Here is a 17718-nt window from a genome sequence, read left to right on the forward strand (position 1 = left end):
CCATGTTCTTGGATTGGAAGAATCAACATTGTGAAAATGACTATACTACCCAAAGCACTCTACAGATTCAATGCAATCCCTATCAAACTACCACTGGCATTTTTCACAGAACTAGAACAAACAATTTCACAACTTGTATGCAAACACAAAAGACCCCAAACAGTCAAAGCAATCTTGAGAAAGAAAAAAGGAGCTGGAGGAATCAGGCTCCCAGACTTCAGACTATACTACAAAGCTACAGTAATCAAGACAATATGGTGCTGGCACAAAAACAGAAAGATAGATCAATGGAACAGGATAGAAAGCCCAGAGATAAACCAACACACATACGGTCACCTTATCTTTGAAAGGAGGCAAGAATATACAATGTAGAAAAGACAGCCTCTTCAATAAGTGGTGCTGGGAAAACTGGGCAGCTATATGTAAAAGAATGAAATTAGAACACGTCCTAAGACCACACACAAAAATAAGCTCAAAATGGATTAAAGACCTAAATATAAGGCCAGACATTATAAAACTCGTAGAGGAAAACATAGGCAGAACACTCTATGACATAAATCACAGCAAGATCCTTTTTGACCCACCTCTTAGGCAAATGGAAAAAAATAAATAAATAAACAAATGGGACCTAGTGAAACTTACAAGCTTCTGCACAGCAAAGGAAACCATAAACAAGACCAAAAGACAACCCTCAGAATGGGAGAAACATTTGCAAACAAAGCAACTGACAAAGGATTATTCTCCAAAATTTACAAGCAGCTCATGCAGCTCAAGATCAAAAAAACAAACAACCCAATCCAAAAATGGGCAGAAGACCTAAACTAACATTTCTCCAAAGAAGATATACAGATTGCCAACAAACACATGAAAGGATGTTCAACATCACTAATCATTAGAGAAATGCACACCAAAACCACAATGAGGTATCACCTCACAACAGTAAGAATGGCCATCATCAAAAAATCTACAAACAGTAAATCCTGGAGAGGGTGTGGAAGAAAGCAAACCCTCTTGCACTGTTGGTGGGAATGTAAATTGATACAGCCACTATGGAGAGTAGTATGGAGGTTCCTTAAAAAACTTAAAATAGAACTATCATGTGACCCAGCAATCCCACTACTGGGCATATACCCTGAAAAAACCATAATTCAAAAAGAGACATGTACCACAATGTTTACTGCAGCACTATTTACAATAGCCAGGACATGGAAGCAACCCAAATGTCCATCAACAGATGAATGAATAAAGATATGGCACATATATACAATGGAATATTACTCAGCCATAAAAAGAAACAAAATTGAGTTATTTGTAGTGAGGTGGATGGACATAGAGTCTCTCATACAGAGTGAAGTAAGTCAGAAAGAGAAAAACAAATACCATATGCTAACACATATATGTGGAAACTAAAAAAAAGAAGAAAAAGAAGGGTTCTGATGAACCTAGGAGTAGGACAGGAATAAAAACACAGACGTACAGAATGGACTTGAGGATATGGGGAGGTGGAAGGGTAAGATGGGATGAAGTGAGAGAGTTGCATTGACATATATACACTACCAAATGTAAAACAGATAGCTAACGGGAATCAGCCATATAGCACAGGGAGATCAGCTCTGTGCTTTGTGACCACCTAGAGGGGTGGGATAGGGAGGGTGGGGGGGGGAGACTCAAGAGGGAGGGGATATGGAGATATATGTATACATATAGTTGATTCACCCTGTTATACAGCAGAAACTAACACAACATTGTAAAGCAATTATACTCCAATAAAGATGTAAAATAAAAAATTTTTAAAAAACCTATAGGTTAAATCATAGTATTGACCCAATGTTAATTTCCTGTGACTACAGAAGAGAATGTACACACCGTATTATTTAGATTTAAAAGTATTTACATCATGTCAACAACTAGCTCAAAAAAATTTTTAGATATACATATATATGGAGATACATATATAAAACAATAAAGCAAGTCTGGTAAAATATGAATACTGGGGGAATCGAGGTAAAGGATATACAGAAATTCTTTGTTCTAATTATTCAACTTCTTCATAAGTGTAAAATTTCGAAATTAAACAGGTTACCTAAAGTGTAAGTAACCTCCGTTTTGAATTGGTTTGATGATAGTCTAGGCCAGGGATATGCAAACTTTTTCTATAAAGGACCAGTCAATACTAATTTTAAGCTTTGTGGGCCATATGGTCTTTTTCACAACATCTCAACTCTGCCAACGGTGTGTCCCAAAAGCACCCACAGACAAACTGAAAATAAATGGGAGTGGCTGCGTTTCAATAAAACTTTATTTACAAAAATCGGCAATGGGACAGATTCAGCCCATAGGCCAGTTTGTTTACCCCTGGTCTAGTTCACACCAAAGAAAATTAATCCAAATAATTATACTTCCAGTTAACATGTATTCAGCACATGCTAGACACTACGTTAAGTGCTTTACCCACATTAACTTATTTACCCCTGCACCAATGTGATCAAGTAAATACTATTATTATTTCCATTTTCCACAGAGGAAATGGGCCTAGAAGTGAAGGAACTTGCCCAAGGTCACACAGCCAGTAAGGCGTAGACTCTGGGTTTGAACCAGGTAGGCTTGTCTTCACACAATGAACTATAACCAATATGCTATACTTCTACAGACTGAACTATACTTTCACATGCAACAACTAAAGAATTATAACGATTTTAACAATAGCTAAATAACCACCAAAACTCAAGATTTACATTCCAAGAAGGTATTTTTCACAAACCTCCTGTAGCTGCAAAGAAATAAGTCCCAGTTGATCCTGCCGTCTTTCCACCAGCTCTCTTTCTGTACGCATCTCTCTTTGTATTTCTTGAAGCCGTCGCTCTACCCGATCTGAAACCTTAACATGAATAAAGAGAAAAGTGAGATTACAGAACTGTTAGGCAAAAAAAAGACTAAAACTGAAGAGATATTTTACGCCAATTTTAAGATTGGCTTATTTGTAGAATCCTTTTTTAATGACACTATTATAAAACAGGTCACAAAAAAATTGAAAGTTGCAATAGTAAACAGTCATTAGTCTCCAATTGATCCAAATCTGGATCCCAATAAAGGACTTAAATTTTCCAAAGTAGAATATAATATGTCAAAAGATCAGAGTTAAAAGTAATAAACTAGAAAATAGTGCCCTCTGGTGAGTTAGAAGAAAAATACCAATTTTGCCTACAACTGCATTTATTACTCTATTAATGATAAACTGTTCTATCTATTTAGTTCTTTTTCATTTTAATTATCTATGAGCGTGACCTGCCTAGGAAGGTTTTGATATTTATATGTATCAAATAATTGAAAGGGCTTGTCAATCTTTGCTACTATGATCTGCTAAAAATAAACCAGCTGTAAAAGATCAAAAACTAAAGTCAAACTGCAAAGTGTTTAATTGGGACTCTCTAAAATAAACATGAAAGAATTTTCTCTCTGATGCGAGATCTTCCTTGCTAAAAGCTGTGCAAATGCAAACACACTTCAGAAGCATCACTATACAGTCCCCTAAATAAAATATACACTATTTGACTATTTGTGTATATTTCACAGAGGAGGTACAGTAGATAGAAGAGAAGCAATAAATACAGCCCTGTTATAAGAAATCTTTTGCCATAAATTCTATAGAGTCAAGAAAGGTCCTGGTCACAAGGGATCTTACTGGGGCAATAGGAATGTTCTAAACTGGATTATGGTGATAGCTGCACAACCCAGTACTTCACTAAAAATCACTGAATTTTACACTTAAAGCAGATTAATTTTATGGTAAATTACACCTCAAGTCAGGTTGTTTTTTAAAAAGACACTGGTAAACATAAGTTTAATTAGTCAATAAAGGCTGAGCAAAAATATTCCATCAAAAAATTAGCAGTTAACATTTAAGACTGGTAAGTCTTGGGTTTCCAACTTCGAGTGCTGAAAAACAATGAAGATGTTTACTATGACATTCACCGTGCCTTATTACTAAAACTTCAAAATAGCCTTCAGCATCAAGCTTCTAATTTATCCTAACAATCAACCCTAATATCCCAACAATTTATTACTGCATCTGAAATAAAGGCAGTACCTGCTGTTATAGAAAACATTATAAATAAATACTGAAAAATAAAAAGTTGTTACTTCATTCCATTTTTACAAAATGGAAATATCTTTATCGTTCACTCAATATAAAAAGTAATAGCAACACTTATCAAAAATAAATAACAGGGAACCACCTCAAGCACACTAGGATGGCTATTAACAAAAAACAGAAAACAAGTGCTGGGGAGGCTGCAGGGGAACTGAAACCCTGGTGCACTGGTGGTGGTTTGTAAAAGTGGGCGGCCGCTATGGAGAAGAGTGCGGTAGTTCCTTAAAAAATAAAAACAAAGGTACCATATGATCCAGCAATTCCATTTCTAGGCATATGCCTAAAAGAACTGAAATCAGGGTCTCAAAGAGATATATGCGCACACCCATGTTCAAAGCAGCATCATCCACAATAGCCAAAATGCGGAAGCAACTCAAGTGTCCACTGACAGATAAATGGATAAACCAAATGTGGTTTATACATACAATGGAATATTATCGAGCCTTAAAAAGGAAGACATCCTTACACTTGCTACAACATGAATGCATCTTGAAGGCCTTATGCTAAGTGAGATAAGCCAATCACAAAAAGACAAATACTGTATCATTCCACTTATATCAGGTATGTAGAATAGTCATATCCATAGAAACAGAAAATAGAATGGTAGTTGCCAGAGGCTGGGGGAAGGGGGAATAGGTAGTTGTTTAATGGGTGTAGTTTCAGTTTTGTAAGATTCAAAGAGTTCTGTATTTGGTTGCACAACCACATGAAGGTACATAACACTACTAAACTGAACACTTAAAAATGGATAAGATGGTAAATTTTAGGTTATATGTATTTCACAACAATTAAAAATAAACAAACCAATATAGAATAAAAAATTTTTTAAATCTGCTAATACCATCTAGCACGAAAAAAATAATGCTAAGTACTTTCTTGTAAACTTCCAGAAATTTTTCTATGCATATGTGTATGACCAGTCAAACACATATCAATTTCATTTAAATTTTTAAACAAATATTGGGTGTTATACATAGTATTTTATAGATTTTTTCAGTTTATATATATATATATATTTCCATATTTTTTTTCCCACAGATCACAGACAACTTTCCATGACAACAAATCTACATCCTCATTTTTAGCAAAGGCATAGTTCTCTGTAATTGATTAAAATAATTCCCTGTTGATAATGGGATAACAATTAATATTTATTTTTAAATATTAACATCTCAGTGATGAGATGTTACTTCCATGATTAGGTTATAAAAATTCTAACTTTCAATCCTGCTAGCATGTTCTCTCTTGCCTTCTCACTTGCTTGCTCTAATGAAGCAAGCTGCCATGTTGTGAGATGCTCTTTGGAGAAACCATGTGTCAAAGAAACAAAAGAGGCCTCTGACCAACAGGTCATGATGCTTGATGCTTCAGTCCATTAACCTACAAGGAACTGAATGAGCGAGGAAGCAGATCCATTCTAGTCAAGGCTTGAGATGACTGCAGCCTGTGAGAGACCCAGAGCCAAACAACCCAGCTAAGCCACGTCTGCATTCCTAACCCACAGAAATTGTGAAATAATAAAAGTTTTAAGCCACTGAGTTTGGGGAGATTTGTTATGCAGCCATAAATGACTAACGCAATTTTAAATTGGTTTTCAAATAAATCCTCACCCAAGAAATAAAGAGTCTGATGAAGAAAAATATATATATATTCTCCACTCCATCCACAAAATGTCTATCCATTTCATAGAATTTTGTTCTCCATTTCAAACTATTACAGCTCCCCATTTCTTCCATGGTAAAGGAATTTTAACTAGACAGGTGGCTACAAAATATAATCAATACATTTTCTGGCCTCTTCAGCTGCTAGCTGGCCATGTGACTTAAATTTTGGTAAATGGGATACATGCATAAGTGTTGTGACAACTTCAAGAAATTATCCATAAAGGATAGCGCATAGGCGCCTTTTGCTCTCATACTCATTCCTTCCTCTGTCTTGCTGCCTAATACACAGATGCTGCCATCTCCGACCATAAATTTGAGACCATAACAGCAGGAAAAACAAAAAGAGCATGACAGGAAGAGCCTGAAACTATTATATACTGTAGATCAGTACACACCATGTGGAACCCTGAACTCTCTACTTAAGACTTTCCCACAGGAGAGAAATAACTTAGTCTTTTTTTCCCAATCACTATTATTTGGGGTTTTCAGTTATTTACGGCTGAAACTGATCTTAACTGACAAAGAGAAGCACTTAGTGGAAGGCAAAATGCTAAGCAAATACAACTACTGCCTTATACAACCATTGGAACATGGGAAAATAGTCATATCCTGCTCTGTTTCAGTCAAGCCTGAAGAAAACTATAATAAAATGAATAGGCACTATAGCTAGTCAGTACTGAGGAAAAATAAAACAGATACACAAACTAGCATGATTGAAAATGAATAAACACAGGAAGTATTTTATGAATTTCAACAGTGGTAGAATTATAATCTGGTGGCCTGTAAGGCCACCAAATTATCTTTATCGACCCAATCATCCAGACAGATCAATATGCTCAAAGTACTTTCCTTTTCCTACTGCTAATACACTGATTTACCCAACTCCAACTAAGTCAGCAACAGCCAAAGACCTAAAATACACATTTCTATAACTCCAGTTTTCTCTTTATCTATTCTTTCTCATCTATGTCTACATTACATTCTGTATCAGTTAGGGTACAGTCTAGGCTCTCTCAAAAAGATCAAACATACATCAGCTAAAATAAGATTAGTATTACATGCGTGCTCTCTCATCTTACAGCCCAGAAGAAAGCAGGACAAGTTGGCAGGCCACTCTGCTCCCTAAGGTCATTCAGAGGTCCAGGTTTCTTCCATCTCTTGTTCCACCACCCCTAGGTAGTTATCCTCACCTGCCTGGTTTAAGCTGGGTTAGTGCTACATCCCCATTTCAACCCACATAAGGAGAAAGAAAGTCTCAGACAAGTGGCTTTGTTACAAGGAGACAACCCAGAACTTGCATGTACCACTTTTACTGACACTTAGTCACATGGTCACGACTTAGCCACACAGGAAAACTGAGACATGTCATCTCTACCTGAGTAATCACATTCCTAGATAAAACTGCCAGGGGTGTGGAGAGGGCTAATAAGGGAAGGAAGATGCAGATCTGATACTAAAGGAAAGAAGAAACTCAATACAACGGGCCGATGAGAACTAACATAACTTCAACACACATATTATAATTTTAAGGTAAGCCACTTTTCATCCTTTTTTGGAAAAGAGTAAGATAAATGCTAATTCTCAGATGAAAGTATTAAAAAGAAGACATTTAAAATACTAATTATAAAATTGAGCAGTATGTAACAAATTACAAATGCTCATAGACTTTAACCTTGTAAATCCACTTCTAGAAATTTATTCTACCAATTTAATTTCCCATGTGAAAAATGGTACATGTACAAGATCAATAATTGCAGTGCTGTGTATAAAAGAAAAGATTTAAACCACCGAAATGTCCATCAATATAAGACTGGTTAAATAAATTTTGGGATATTCATTCAATAGAATGCTTTAAATATTTAAAAAAAAAAAAAGGAATTAGGAAGCTCATGAGAGGCTAATATGGAACAATCTCAAATCTCAAAAATACATTAAGTGAAAAAGGCAATATACAGAACAGTGTGTTTATTAGGCTAACTGCTAACAATTAAATAACAAAAAAGGGAGAGCAGGAGAGGCCTCTCTCAGGGTAGTGACATTCAACAGGAGCCTTGAATGACAAAAGGGAGCTAGCCATGCAAAAAATTGGGGAAATAAAAGTGAAGCCAGTGCAAAGACCATAAGGTAGGAATGAGTTTGGCAAATTCAAGGAACATAGAAAAAGCCAGATAATGCAGGCAGTATAGGCTATGCTAAGGAATTTGAAAAAGAAAAAGCTCAGGTAGGATTTTAAAAAGCATGGGAGTAATTCACTGTGATGACAATTTTTAAAAATCACTTGGGGGAATTCCCTGGCAGGCCAGTGGTTAGGACTCTGCGCTCTCACTTCTGAGGGCCCAGGTTCAATCCCTGGTCAGGGAACTAAAATCCCAAAGTCTGTGTGGCGCAGCCAAAACATAAAAAATAAAATGAAAAATAATAAAATAAAATAAAAAGTAAAAATCACTTGGTAACTGTCAGCACAGATATGGGCAATTGTAGGAGGTAAGAGACCAAGTTCAATGCAGTCTACTGCAGTGAACTCAAAAAAAGTGACTGAACAGAAGTATTAAGCAGATACAGATGGAATTGAGCAAGATTTCAGAAATAAAAAGGACAAGATTTGATAATGGATTGGAAGTGTGGTATGTAGAAAAAGATGTGGAGTGAATCCTAGGTGACCACTGGATGGATTGTGATGCCCTTTCCTGAGACAGGGAAGACCAAAGCAAGAGCAAGTAAAAACAGTTCTAAACAGAATGGCATGGACTTTGTACCTAAGGACACAGCATATATTTGCAACTTTTGAATGATAAGATAATTCCCAATAATAAAAATTATTTTAAGGACTGCATTTATTATTGCCTCCTCACACTTACTTTCTATTTGTAAGACCTAAGGGAAAAATATTAACAACATCACCCAATACTAAAAAATTCATTTTTATCAGAGTACGTACCAATCAATCAAATTTACTACTAAGATATCAAAAAGTCCTGAATCTCTAAATTTACTCATAAAAGTAGCAAAATAGGGACTTCCCTGGTGGCGCAGTGGTTGAGAATCCGTCTCCCAATGCAGGGGACATGGGTTCAAGCTCTGGCCCGGGAAGATACTACATGCCGCAGAGCAACTAAGCCCATGCGCTACAGCTCCCGGGCCTGAGCTCTGCAGCCCACAAGCCACAAATACTGAGCCCACATGCTGCAGCTCCTGGGCCTGAGCTCTGCAGCCCACAAGCCACAACTACTGAGCCCACGTGCTGCAACTACTGAAGCCGCATGCCTAGAGCCAGTGCTCCGCAACGACAGGCCCATGCACTGTGGCGGAAGAGTGGTCCCCACTCGCCGCAACCGGAGAGAGCTTGCATGCAGCAACGGAGACCCAACACAGCCAAAAATAAATAAATATATTTATTAAATAAATTAAAATAGCAAAATAACAGAATAAAAATTAGAATACCTTTAAAGTTAGTATTTAATGAAAGGAGGTGAAACAAAAGCAAAAGCATTCTGTTTATAGGATTGTATTCTGGCTTTTCAATATGTTGATTCCTCAGATCTTTAATAATATCTGCTGGTTTAAAATACATTCCAGGGCTTCCCTGGTGGCGCAGTGGTTGAGAGTCCGCCTGCCGATGCAGGGGACACGGGTTCGTGCCCCGGTCTGGGAAGATCCCACATGCCGTGGAGCGGCTGGGCCCGTGAGCCACGGCCGCTGAGGCTGCGCGTCCGGAGCCTGTGCTCCGCAATGGGAGAGGCCACAACAGCGAGACGCCCGCATACCGCAAAAAAAAAAAAAAAAAAAAAATCCATTCCAGTAAGTATTTGTTACTTATCCTGCTGTTGTAATCTGTGCAATAACTATCTGACTAAACACAGTGTTGAGAAAGTTTTTAGAGTCAATTTATGATCAACTCTTCCAGAAGTAGCTGGATCCACGTTTACATTTTTAATTTAAATAGTGACCCTCCTACAAAAATTGTCTTTTTCTTCCATAAATAATCAAACTTAATATGCACTCATATCACACTCAAGCGGGTAAAGCCTAGACAACTAATAGACTAAAATTTCCCCTGTGGTATGAGGCGCACAAAATATTGTTTATTATCACAACTGTTAACAGAAAATATTTTCCATAGCATCATGCTATAAATAATATCTCCCTTCCAATGGGCAGTTTGAAAAAAGAACAAACAAAATTATGATTCCCAAAGGATTAACAAATTAAATCTTGACGTGTTTGATAGGAATACTTTTTGGCCCTCAAAGAAAAATGTGTTCTATAAACTTTCAAGATGTATTTTAGTTACTGAGAAAATGCATGAAAAACAACTGCAATCTCAGAATAATGCACAATAATTCTGATTAACAGGAGTTACCAAAAGAAAGTGAAATTGGTGGGAGATAGGAGCAGTCATTCATTTTTCTTTATATATTTGTACAATATTTAAAAGTTTGCCGCAGTGAATGTGCATCACTTTGGTAATTTTATTTTAAACTTAAACCTGGAGGGGTGAACACAGCTGCAGCCTCTGAGAAGTTTAATGCTCAAACAACAAAACTGCATCTTCCCTGACAACACGCTATCATGAATTCACAATATGTCAAACAGTTATAAAATGTAAATGTTGACTTCAGTTGGAATAAGTGAGTCACAATATCTATACTAAGCCTTGCACAGATTGAAAGTAAACACCATGTAGCCTTCAGAAGACCTTCTAAAATTCCACAATATTATTTTTAAGTTTTGCATTAGGCAATTGTTTCTTAATCAGAACTACATACACCCAATGTGAGGTTTGACATGCTCTCTGTACAGTTATGAGACAACCCTACTTTGAAAGCAAATTACAGAAAGCACAAAACAAGGTGTAACATCACAACTTGATGCGAGGAACTAGCAGATGAACAATTCAACCAAGTGCACAGTTAGGTGTGTATGATTTTCCAGGTTTTGACAACATAAAAAGATGTGCCCTGATGAGCTGGGCCCACTGGACAGTTGAGTAAACAAGCAAGTTGTATAAATGAATTACACCAAAGAACTGAGCACTAGTGAGGTATGACATCTATGGAAGAGCTGTGCAATCATAGCTTTTATCTGATATGGGATAATTCTTGATGCACAGTAATGATGAGAGAACTCAGGCTTTCTTTGAATTCAGCTGCTAAGACTGAACTCAGTGGTTATATTTTAGACCCACATTAACACTCTAGACTATATAGACAGTGCTTGCTAATTTTACTTGCTATATGAAAGAAATATAAATGAAGTAGCTCAGGTTCTCTTGTAAAAATGGCAAAACGTGAAACTTACAAAATGTAATGTGCATTATGCAAATTAGCATTTCAAACTCCCCAAACTCAAACTATCCCATCTATCTAACAATGTCAAAAACCAGCATGACCACTGGATATGTCCACGGCTTAGTCAGATCTATAAGGATCTCAGCAGAACATTGAAGATATCTGAGTTTGGATCAAAGCTCTCGATACAAGCATGCTCACGAGTTGTACACCTATGTAGCAAGTAACAGAAGCCTCATACAAGTGCATTAAGAATCACAAACATAGTAATGGAATCTGATAGATATAAAAAGATTCAGGGAGTTTCACTTCTAAAAATGACAGACTAGATAATTCAGACCAATCCTTCCACTGAAAATAACTTAAATAGCAAGAAATAATACTTTAAATATCTGTTTTAAGGCATTGGAAAGCTAAAGAGATAAAGACATATGAGACCAAGATGCAAGAGAAAAAAGAAACCCTATCCTTTCTCTCTCAAATATCAGCCCATTTCAGAAAAGGCAGCAGAGACACTGAGAAGCTGAATAGATTTTCAACAGATGCATAGGGTTAAAGAGGAAAAACAAGTTGAGAGCCCTTCCCAGGAAGGGGTTCCCAGGTTAAACTTCTCCATCCCCACAACCCAGCCTGTGGGCTGGAATCCTGAAGGACTATACACTAGCAGGAAGGATGAATCAGAAATAGTTGAAACCTGGCACTAAAGTTTAACACTGAAATATCTCAACAATAAATGATAAGGTAATTCATGAGTGCTATGGCCCCTAATCTAATCTGTAACCAAAAGGAAACATGTCCTTTCATACATAGTAATTATCAAGCTATCTATGCAAGTTTACTTTGAAGAGAATGAAATAGTTTCTGTCATCAAAAATAACTAGACAATCAAAAGTAAACAGAAGGCAAAAACAATGCGATCAAAATCCCAGGAAAATAAGACATAATAGAAACAGACCTATAGAAGATCCAGATGATGGAGTTATGAGACACAGATACACAGATTGAGGATTAGAACTACAAAGTAAAAAGAAAAGAAATAAAAATTCTAGAAACGAAATATGTAATAACTGAAAATAAAAACCAGTGGGTGGTTTTAATAGATTTGATTCAGCTGAAGAAAGGGACTAAACAAAAGGTCAGAAGAAAACATTCCAAATGAAGAATGGAGAAACAAATTTTAAAAATTATAAAAATGGGGCTTCCCTGGTGGCGCAGTGGTTGAGAGTCTGCCTGCCGATGCAGGGGACACAGGTTCGTGCCCCAGTCTGGGAAGATCCCACATGCCGCGGAGTGGCTGGGCCCATGAGCCATGGCCGCTGAGCCTGTGCGTCCGGAGCCTGTGCTCCGCAACGGGAGAGGCCACAACAGTGAGAGGCCCGCGTACCTCAAAAAAAATTATAAAAATGAACATAGAGAGGATCTGTCACCAAAAGACCCACTCTAAATAAAATTCTAAATGGAACTCTATCAGGTATATGCAGATTCACTCTAAAGGAAATTTTACAGTATGTTCCTAAGGTATACATGGTATCTCAGGGATGTAGAAAGGAATAAAGAACATACAAAGAAATGCAAAACAAAGAAGAATAAATATAAGGGTAAATCTAAATGAACAATTACTGTATAAAATAATAATAGTGATGTCTTGTGTGGCTCGATTAAACATAGAATTAAAATACATGATAGTAAAAGAAAAGTGGAGAATGAGGTTAATGGAGTTAGAGTTTCTTAGATCCTTGTACTTGCTAGGAAGAGCTAAAAGTGCCAATTTATACTAGATTTAATAAATCAAGGATGCATGTTCTAATCCCTACATTTAATCCCTACATTAAAAAGAATTTAAAAATAAGGTACAATTAGCAAGATAATAAATATGAAAAATGGAAAAATGAAAACTAATAAATCCAAAGGATGGAAGAAAAAATTTAAAAAACAATAGAGGTGGAACCAATAGAAAGCAAATAGTTAAGATGGTAGAGTTATACAAACTAAATATTTACATTAAATGTAATAGGGTAGATCCTCCAAATGAAAAACAAGGATAATTATATTTTTTAAATGTTAAATGTTACTCTATAAAATAGCATAAAAATATCAACTCCAAGGCATAAATCTTATAAGCAATGTATTAAATATAAGACATCTGGATAAAAAACTATAAAAAATTATTGGAGGGATTTGCTATGTTCATAATTGGAAAACTCAATATGTAAATATTTGTATTCTCTCCAAGTTGACCTACAGAAACAATGTAATCCAATCAAGATCGCAGCAGGCTTTTAAACAATTTCATATTGATTCTAAAATGTAAACAGAAATGCAAAGAGTAAAAAACAAACAAGACAAGCTTGAAAAACAAAGTAAAAGGACTTACTCTACCATATTACAACTTATCAGAAAGCAACAGTAATCAAGACAGTGTGATATGAGCACTGGGATAGATGTATTAACTAGATGACTGAACGAAGAGTCCAGTAACAGATGCCCGCACATATGAACATCTGATTTATGACCAAGACAGAACTGTAAAGTAGTGGAGAAAGCGTAGTAAATGAAACTGAATCAATTGGATATCCATATAAAATGTATGACCTCTACTTCACACCAGAAACAAATATCAATTCCAAGTACATACTAGATCTTAATGTGAAAGGTAAAACACTATCCTTCTAGCAGATTATATAAGGGAATATTTTGATGATCTTAAGATAGGGAACAATTTCTCAAATAGGTCAAAAAAGCACTAACCACAAAAGAAAAGATGGAAAATGAACTAAATTAAATTTTAACAAAAGGTTCCATTAAGAGAGTTTTAAAAATAAGAAGCAGCAGCTGTAGAATAGGAGACAATATTTGCAATACGGATAACTGACAAAGTGCTTGTATACTAAATATATAAAAACCTCCCACAAATCAATAACAAAAAGACAATCAAGCCAGTAAAAAAGTGGGCAAAAGAAGCAAACTGGCATTTCAAAAAAGAAACTAGCCAATAGCCGACAAACATACGAAAAGATGCTCATCATCATTAGTAATCATGAAAATGCCAATAAAACCATGCTGAGATACTGTAAGCACCGAACATAATGGCTACTAATGAAAGACTAATAATACCAAGTCTTTGAAAAGCAACACAATTTCTCATATGCTGCTAAAGAGTGTAAATTAGTGAAGCCACTTTGGACACCTGTTTATCAGTATCTACTAAATTGGAAGGCACCTAACAATTGCACTCCATGTTACATACCAACAGAAATGCAAACACGTGCACTAAAACAATAAGATTGGTAGCAGTAGATTATGTGTAACAGCCCACAATTTGAAATAATTCAAACACCTATCATAAAATGTTAAAATATATTGCAGTATATCCATACGATGCAATACTAAGGAGCAATAAAAAATGAACAAACTGCAAGTACATGACACATCACCCAGAAATATCACAATCGTGATCAGCAAAAGAAGTCAGACGCAAAAAAAATGCCCTACATGGTTCCATTTATATAAAAAGTTCAAAACAGGCAAAATTAATCTATAGGTTTAAAAGTCAAAATAGTGGTCAGAAAAGGAGAAATTAGGGATTGGGAGGGGGAATAAGGAGGCTTCTTGTGCACTGGCAATGTTCTATTTCTAGATCTGGGTGGTGGTTTCATGGGTGTGCTCACCTTGTAATAATTCATCAGGCTATATAATAATACATGTACTTTTCTATAAGTACATTGTATCTCCAAACTTTTTAAATTAAAAATAAGAGAAAATAAGTTGATCTCTTTAAAAATAGAACATATCCATATCTTAGCATATGTGGCCAATAAATTCAAACTCCAAAATAAATTCAGCACATCCATGTAAGAAACTGTAAACACAGTAACATCTGGAGAAAAATTACAACTGGAGAAAAATTATCTGCTTTTACTAGGAAACTCTCAATTTTAATAAAACAAGTTAAGAAAATTCTGCTACTATCCCTTGCCTTACAAAAACAACGTTTTTGTGGTAAATGAATGAATACACAATTACTCCTGAAGTGGATAAGTTTGCAACAGTTTAGTGACAATTTCTGATGATATTTTTCTCCTAAAAAAAGAAAAAAAACAACCTAATGGTGCAAAGAAATGGACAATGTATGTACTTCATTTTTATTTTAATTCCATCAAGAATAGTGATTTGATAAAAAGCAATCACTTAATAATGAGTGTCGGGCTTCCCTGGTGGCACAGTGGTCGAGAGTCCGCCTGCCGATGCAGGCGACACAGGTTCGTGCCCTGGTCCGGGAAGATCCCACATGCCGCGGAGCGGCTGCGCCCATGAGCCATGGCCGCTGAGCCTGAGCATCCGGAGCCTGTTGCTCCGCAACGGGAGAGGCCACAACAGTGAGAGGCCCGCGTACCGCAAAAAATAAATAAATAAATAATGAGTGTCGACAATCTGAGTTTGAGATAATAAAACTCGAGAATTAGGGGGTTTTTTCAATCAACACCACGTCAAACAAAAAACAGAGAGCAAGGAGCTCTTTGCAGCAATGCTGATTACACACTTCTGTGAGATGACCTGAAAATACTTAATGGGGAGTGTTACAGAGTCACTACCAAAAAATTCTGTATTTCTCAAATATCATTTAATAAAAACCACAATATCACTGAGTCAATAAAATTTTAAATCTCTTTTAAATATTCATAACTCTAAAAATTAATTCTATCTCTAATATACTACCACTATAAATATTTCAAACTTAAATACCTAAAATTCATGAATATTTTATAAAAGGTGCAAGAACATATTTTTAGACAAAATGGCATATACTACCCAAAAAGTTAAAATCTAGTAAACTTCACTGTGACTACAACCAGCTCAATCACTCTACCACCTGTGTATGAAATAAAACTTTCTATAAATAAAGAGTTCTCACCACTTCTTGTTTTTGGGTTTCATTAAGTTTTTCAGTCAGTTCTTCCAAAGCCCTTTTTGTTTCAGCATCGGACCTAAGCACATAACAAAAAAAGAGTATTTTTTTAAGTTGGCTATTTGAGAAAATATACATAATTCGTGAAATTTACAACATCATAATATGTTATTACATAATACTCTGCTGCAGTGGTTCTTAGACGTTAGCAAACCTATGAAACACCTGGAGGATTTGTTACAAACACAGTATCTATCAGTAGATACACAATGGAGCCCAAGAACGCACATCCCTACAAATTCCTAGGTGATGCTGATACTGACAATCTGGGGACTACACTTAGAGAAAAAATGCTATACTAGATCACCTTCAATAAACAAACACACTGAAATATCTCCCATTTTAAATTAAGAAGAATGAAAGAGGTAAGGAGGACAAAACTCTTGATCTCACATCCTCTCCAGGAATTCATAATCAAATTACATCTGAGTGTGCTATACAAACTCTGTCCTCACTCATTTATCTCCCATTACCTTTTTCCCATCAAATTAATAACACACATGATAAATAATCAAATCATACAGGAAAATGTATAAAGAAAAGCAAAGCCATTTCTCTCTCACACTTATCTGGGTCCAACCCCCGCTGGCAACCATGCTCAACTAATACGTTCTCAATTCTTTTGCAGGCTACCTCCATCATTTTCAACTCGAGATATTTTCAACTCTGTTTTGAAATATTTAACTCACACTCTTCTTCAATTTCAGATAAATTTATTACTATTTTCAGTTCTTCTATTGGTTACCTGTGTAACTTAATACATTTATACCCATTATGAATTACTCCATCATAGAGAATTAATGCTTTTTGCTTACATTCTATCATGCTCATATTTTTGTCAGATTCCTAGTTGGATCACTAACTTTCCTGTGCTTTTTTTTTTTTCTAGAGTTTTCCGTTACCTTTTGGCCTTACACGGGCCTTATTATCACATCATTGATGTTTTTCTCCCACTTATTACTCAGTCATCTACTAAGAATCTACTCCATTCTTCTTGACTACATCCTTCTCAAAGGACACTTACTTCCTGCTCGAATTCAGTGATTACTTTCTGGGCCTGCTATATGGCTATCATGCTGGAAATTACTTTCACTGAAGTCTCGGGTTAGTTTTAGTATTTCTTATAACCTATATCTTCCTTTTTCTTGGTTGCCATTTTATTTTACTCATATGCCCTTAGTAATTTCCTCAGAAAGAAGTTACCTTAAACGGTCAACTTTCTAAGTCTTTAGATCTCTGAGAAAGTCTTTACTTGTACTTCTTTCTTGGCTTTTGTGATTCCATGTGCTGCTGGATTTCCCATACCTCACTAGCTCTTTCTTCTCAAGCCAGCTCCTCTTTTTATATGACTTCTAAATATTGGAACTCCTGGGCATTCAGTTCTGTCCTTGATGTTCTCCCTACAGTTTCTCTCTAGATATCATCCATTTCCATAACTCCAAATACCACTTCTATATGCTTACCACACTTAAATTTCTCTCTCTAATGGAGATGTCTCCTTTGAGTTCCAGAGTAAATATCTGGCTGCATATTTTACATTCCCACTTGGATGTCTCACTGGCATCTGAAACCTAACATATCCAAGGCCAAACTCTTAATTTTTATGCCTCACCTACCCCCACCAGTCTTCCATATTTCAGGAAGTGGATT

General features: G+C 36.0%; 1 protein-coding gene across 2 annotated transcripts in view; it reads right to left on the reverse strand.

Moving 5' to 3' along the window:
* Positions 1 to 17718, reverse strand: part of CEP128 (centrosomal protein 128) — a 453164-nt gene that overhangs the window by 377376 nt on the left and 58070 nt on the right. For both annotated transcript variants that reach the window (XM_033416425.2, XM_004262299.3), the window contains 2 exons: positions 16015 to 16087; positions 2762 to 2878 (listed from right to left, as the gene is read on the reverse strand). In XM_033416425.2, the coding sequence (XP_033272316.1) occupies positions 2762 to 2878; positions 16015 to 16087 (190 nt within the window). The remainder of the gene's footprint in view (positions 1 to 2761; positions 2879 to 16014; positions 16088 to 17718) is intronic.

The sequence above is a fragment of the Orcinus orca genome, chromosome 2, assembly GCF_937001465.1.
Source record: "Orcinus orca chromosome 2, mOrcOrc1.1, whole genome shotgun sequence".
Classification (NCBI taxonomy): domain Eukaryota; kingdom Metazoa; phylum Chordata; class Mammalia; order Artiodactyla; family Delphinidae; genus Orcinus; species Orcinus orca.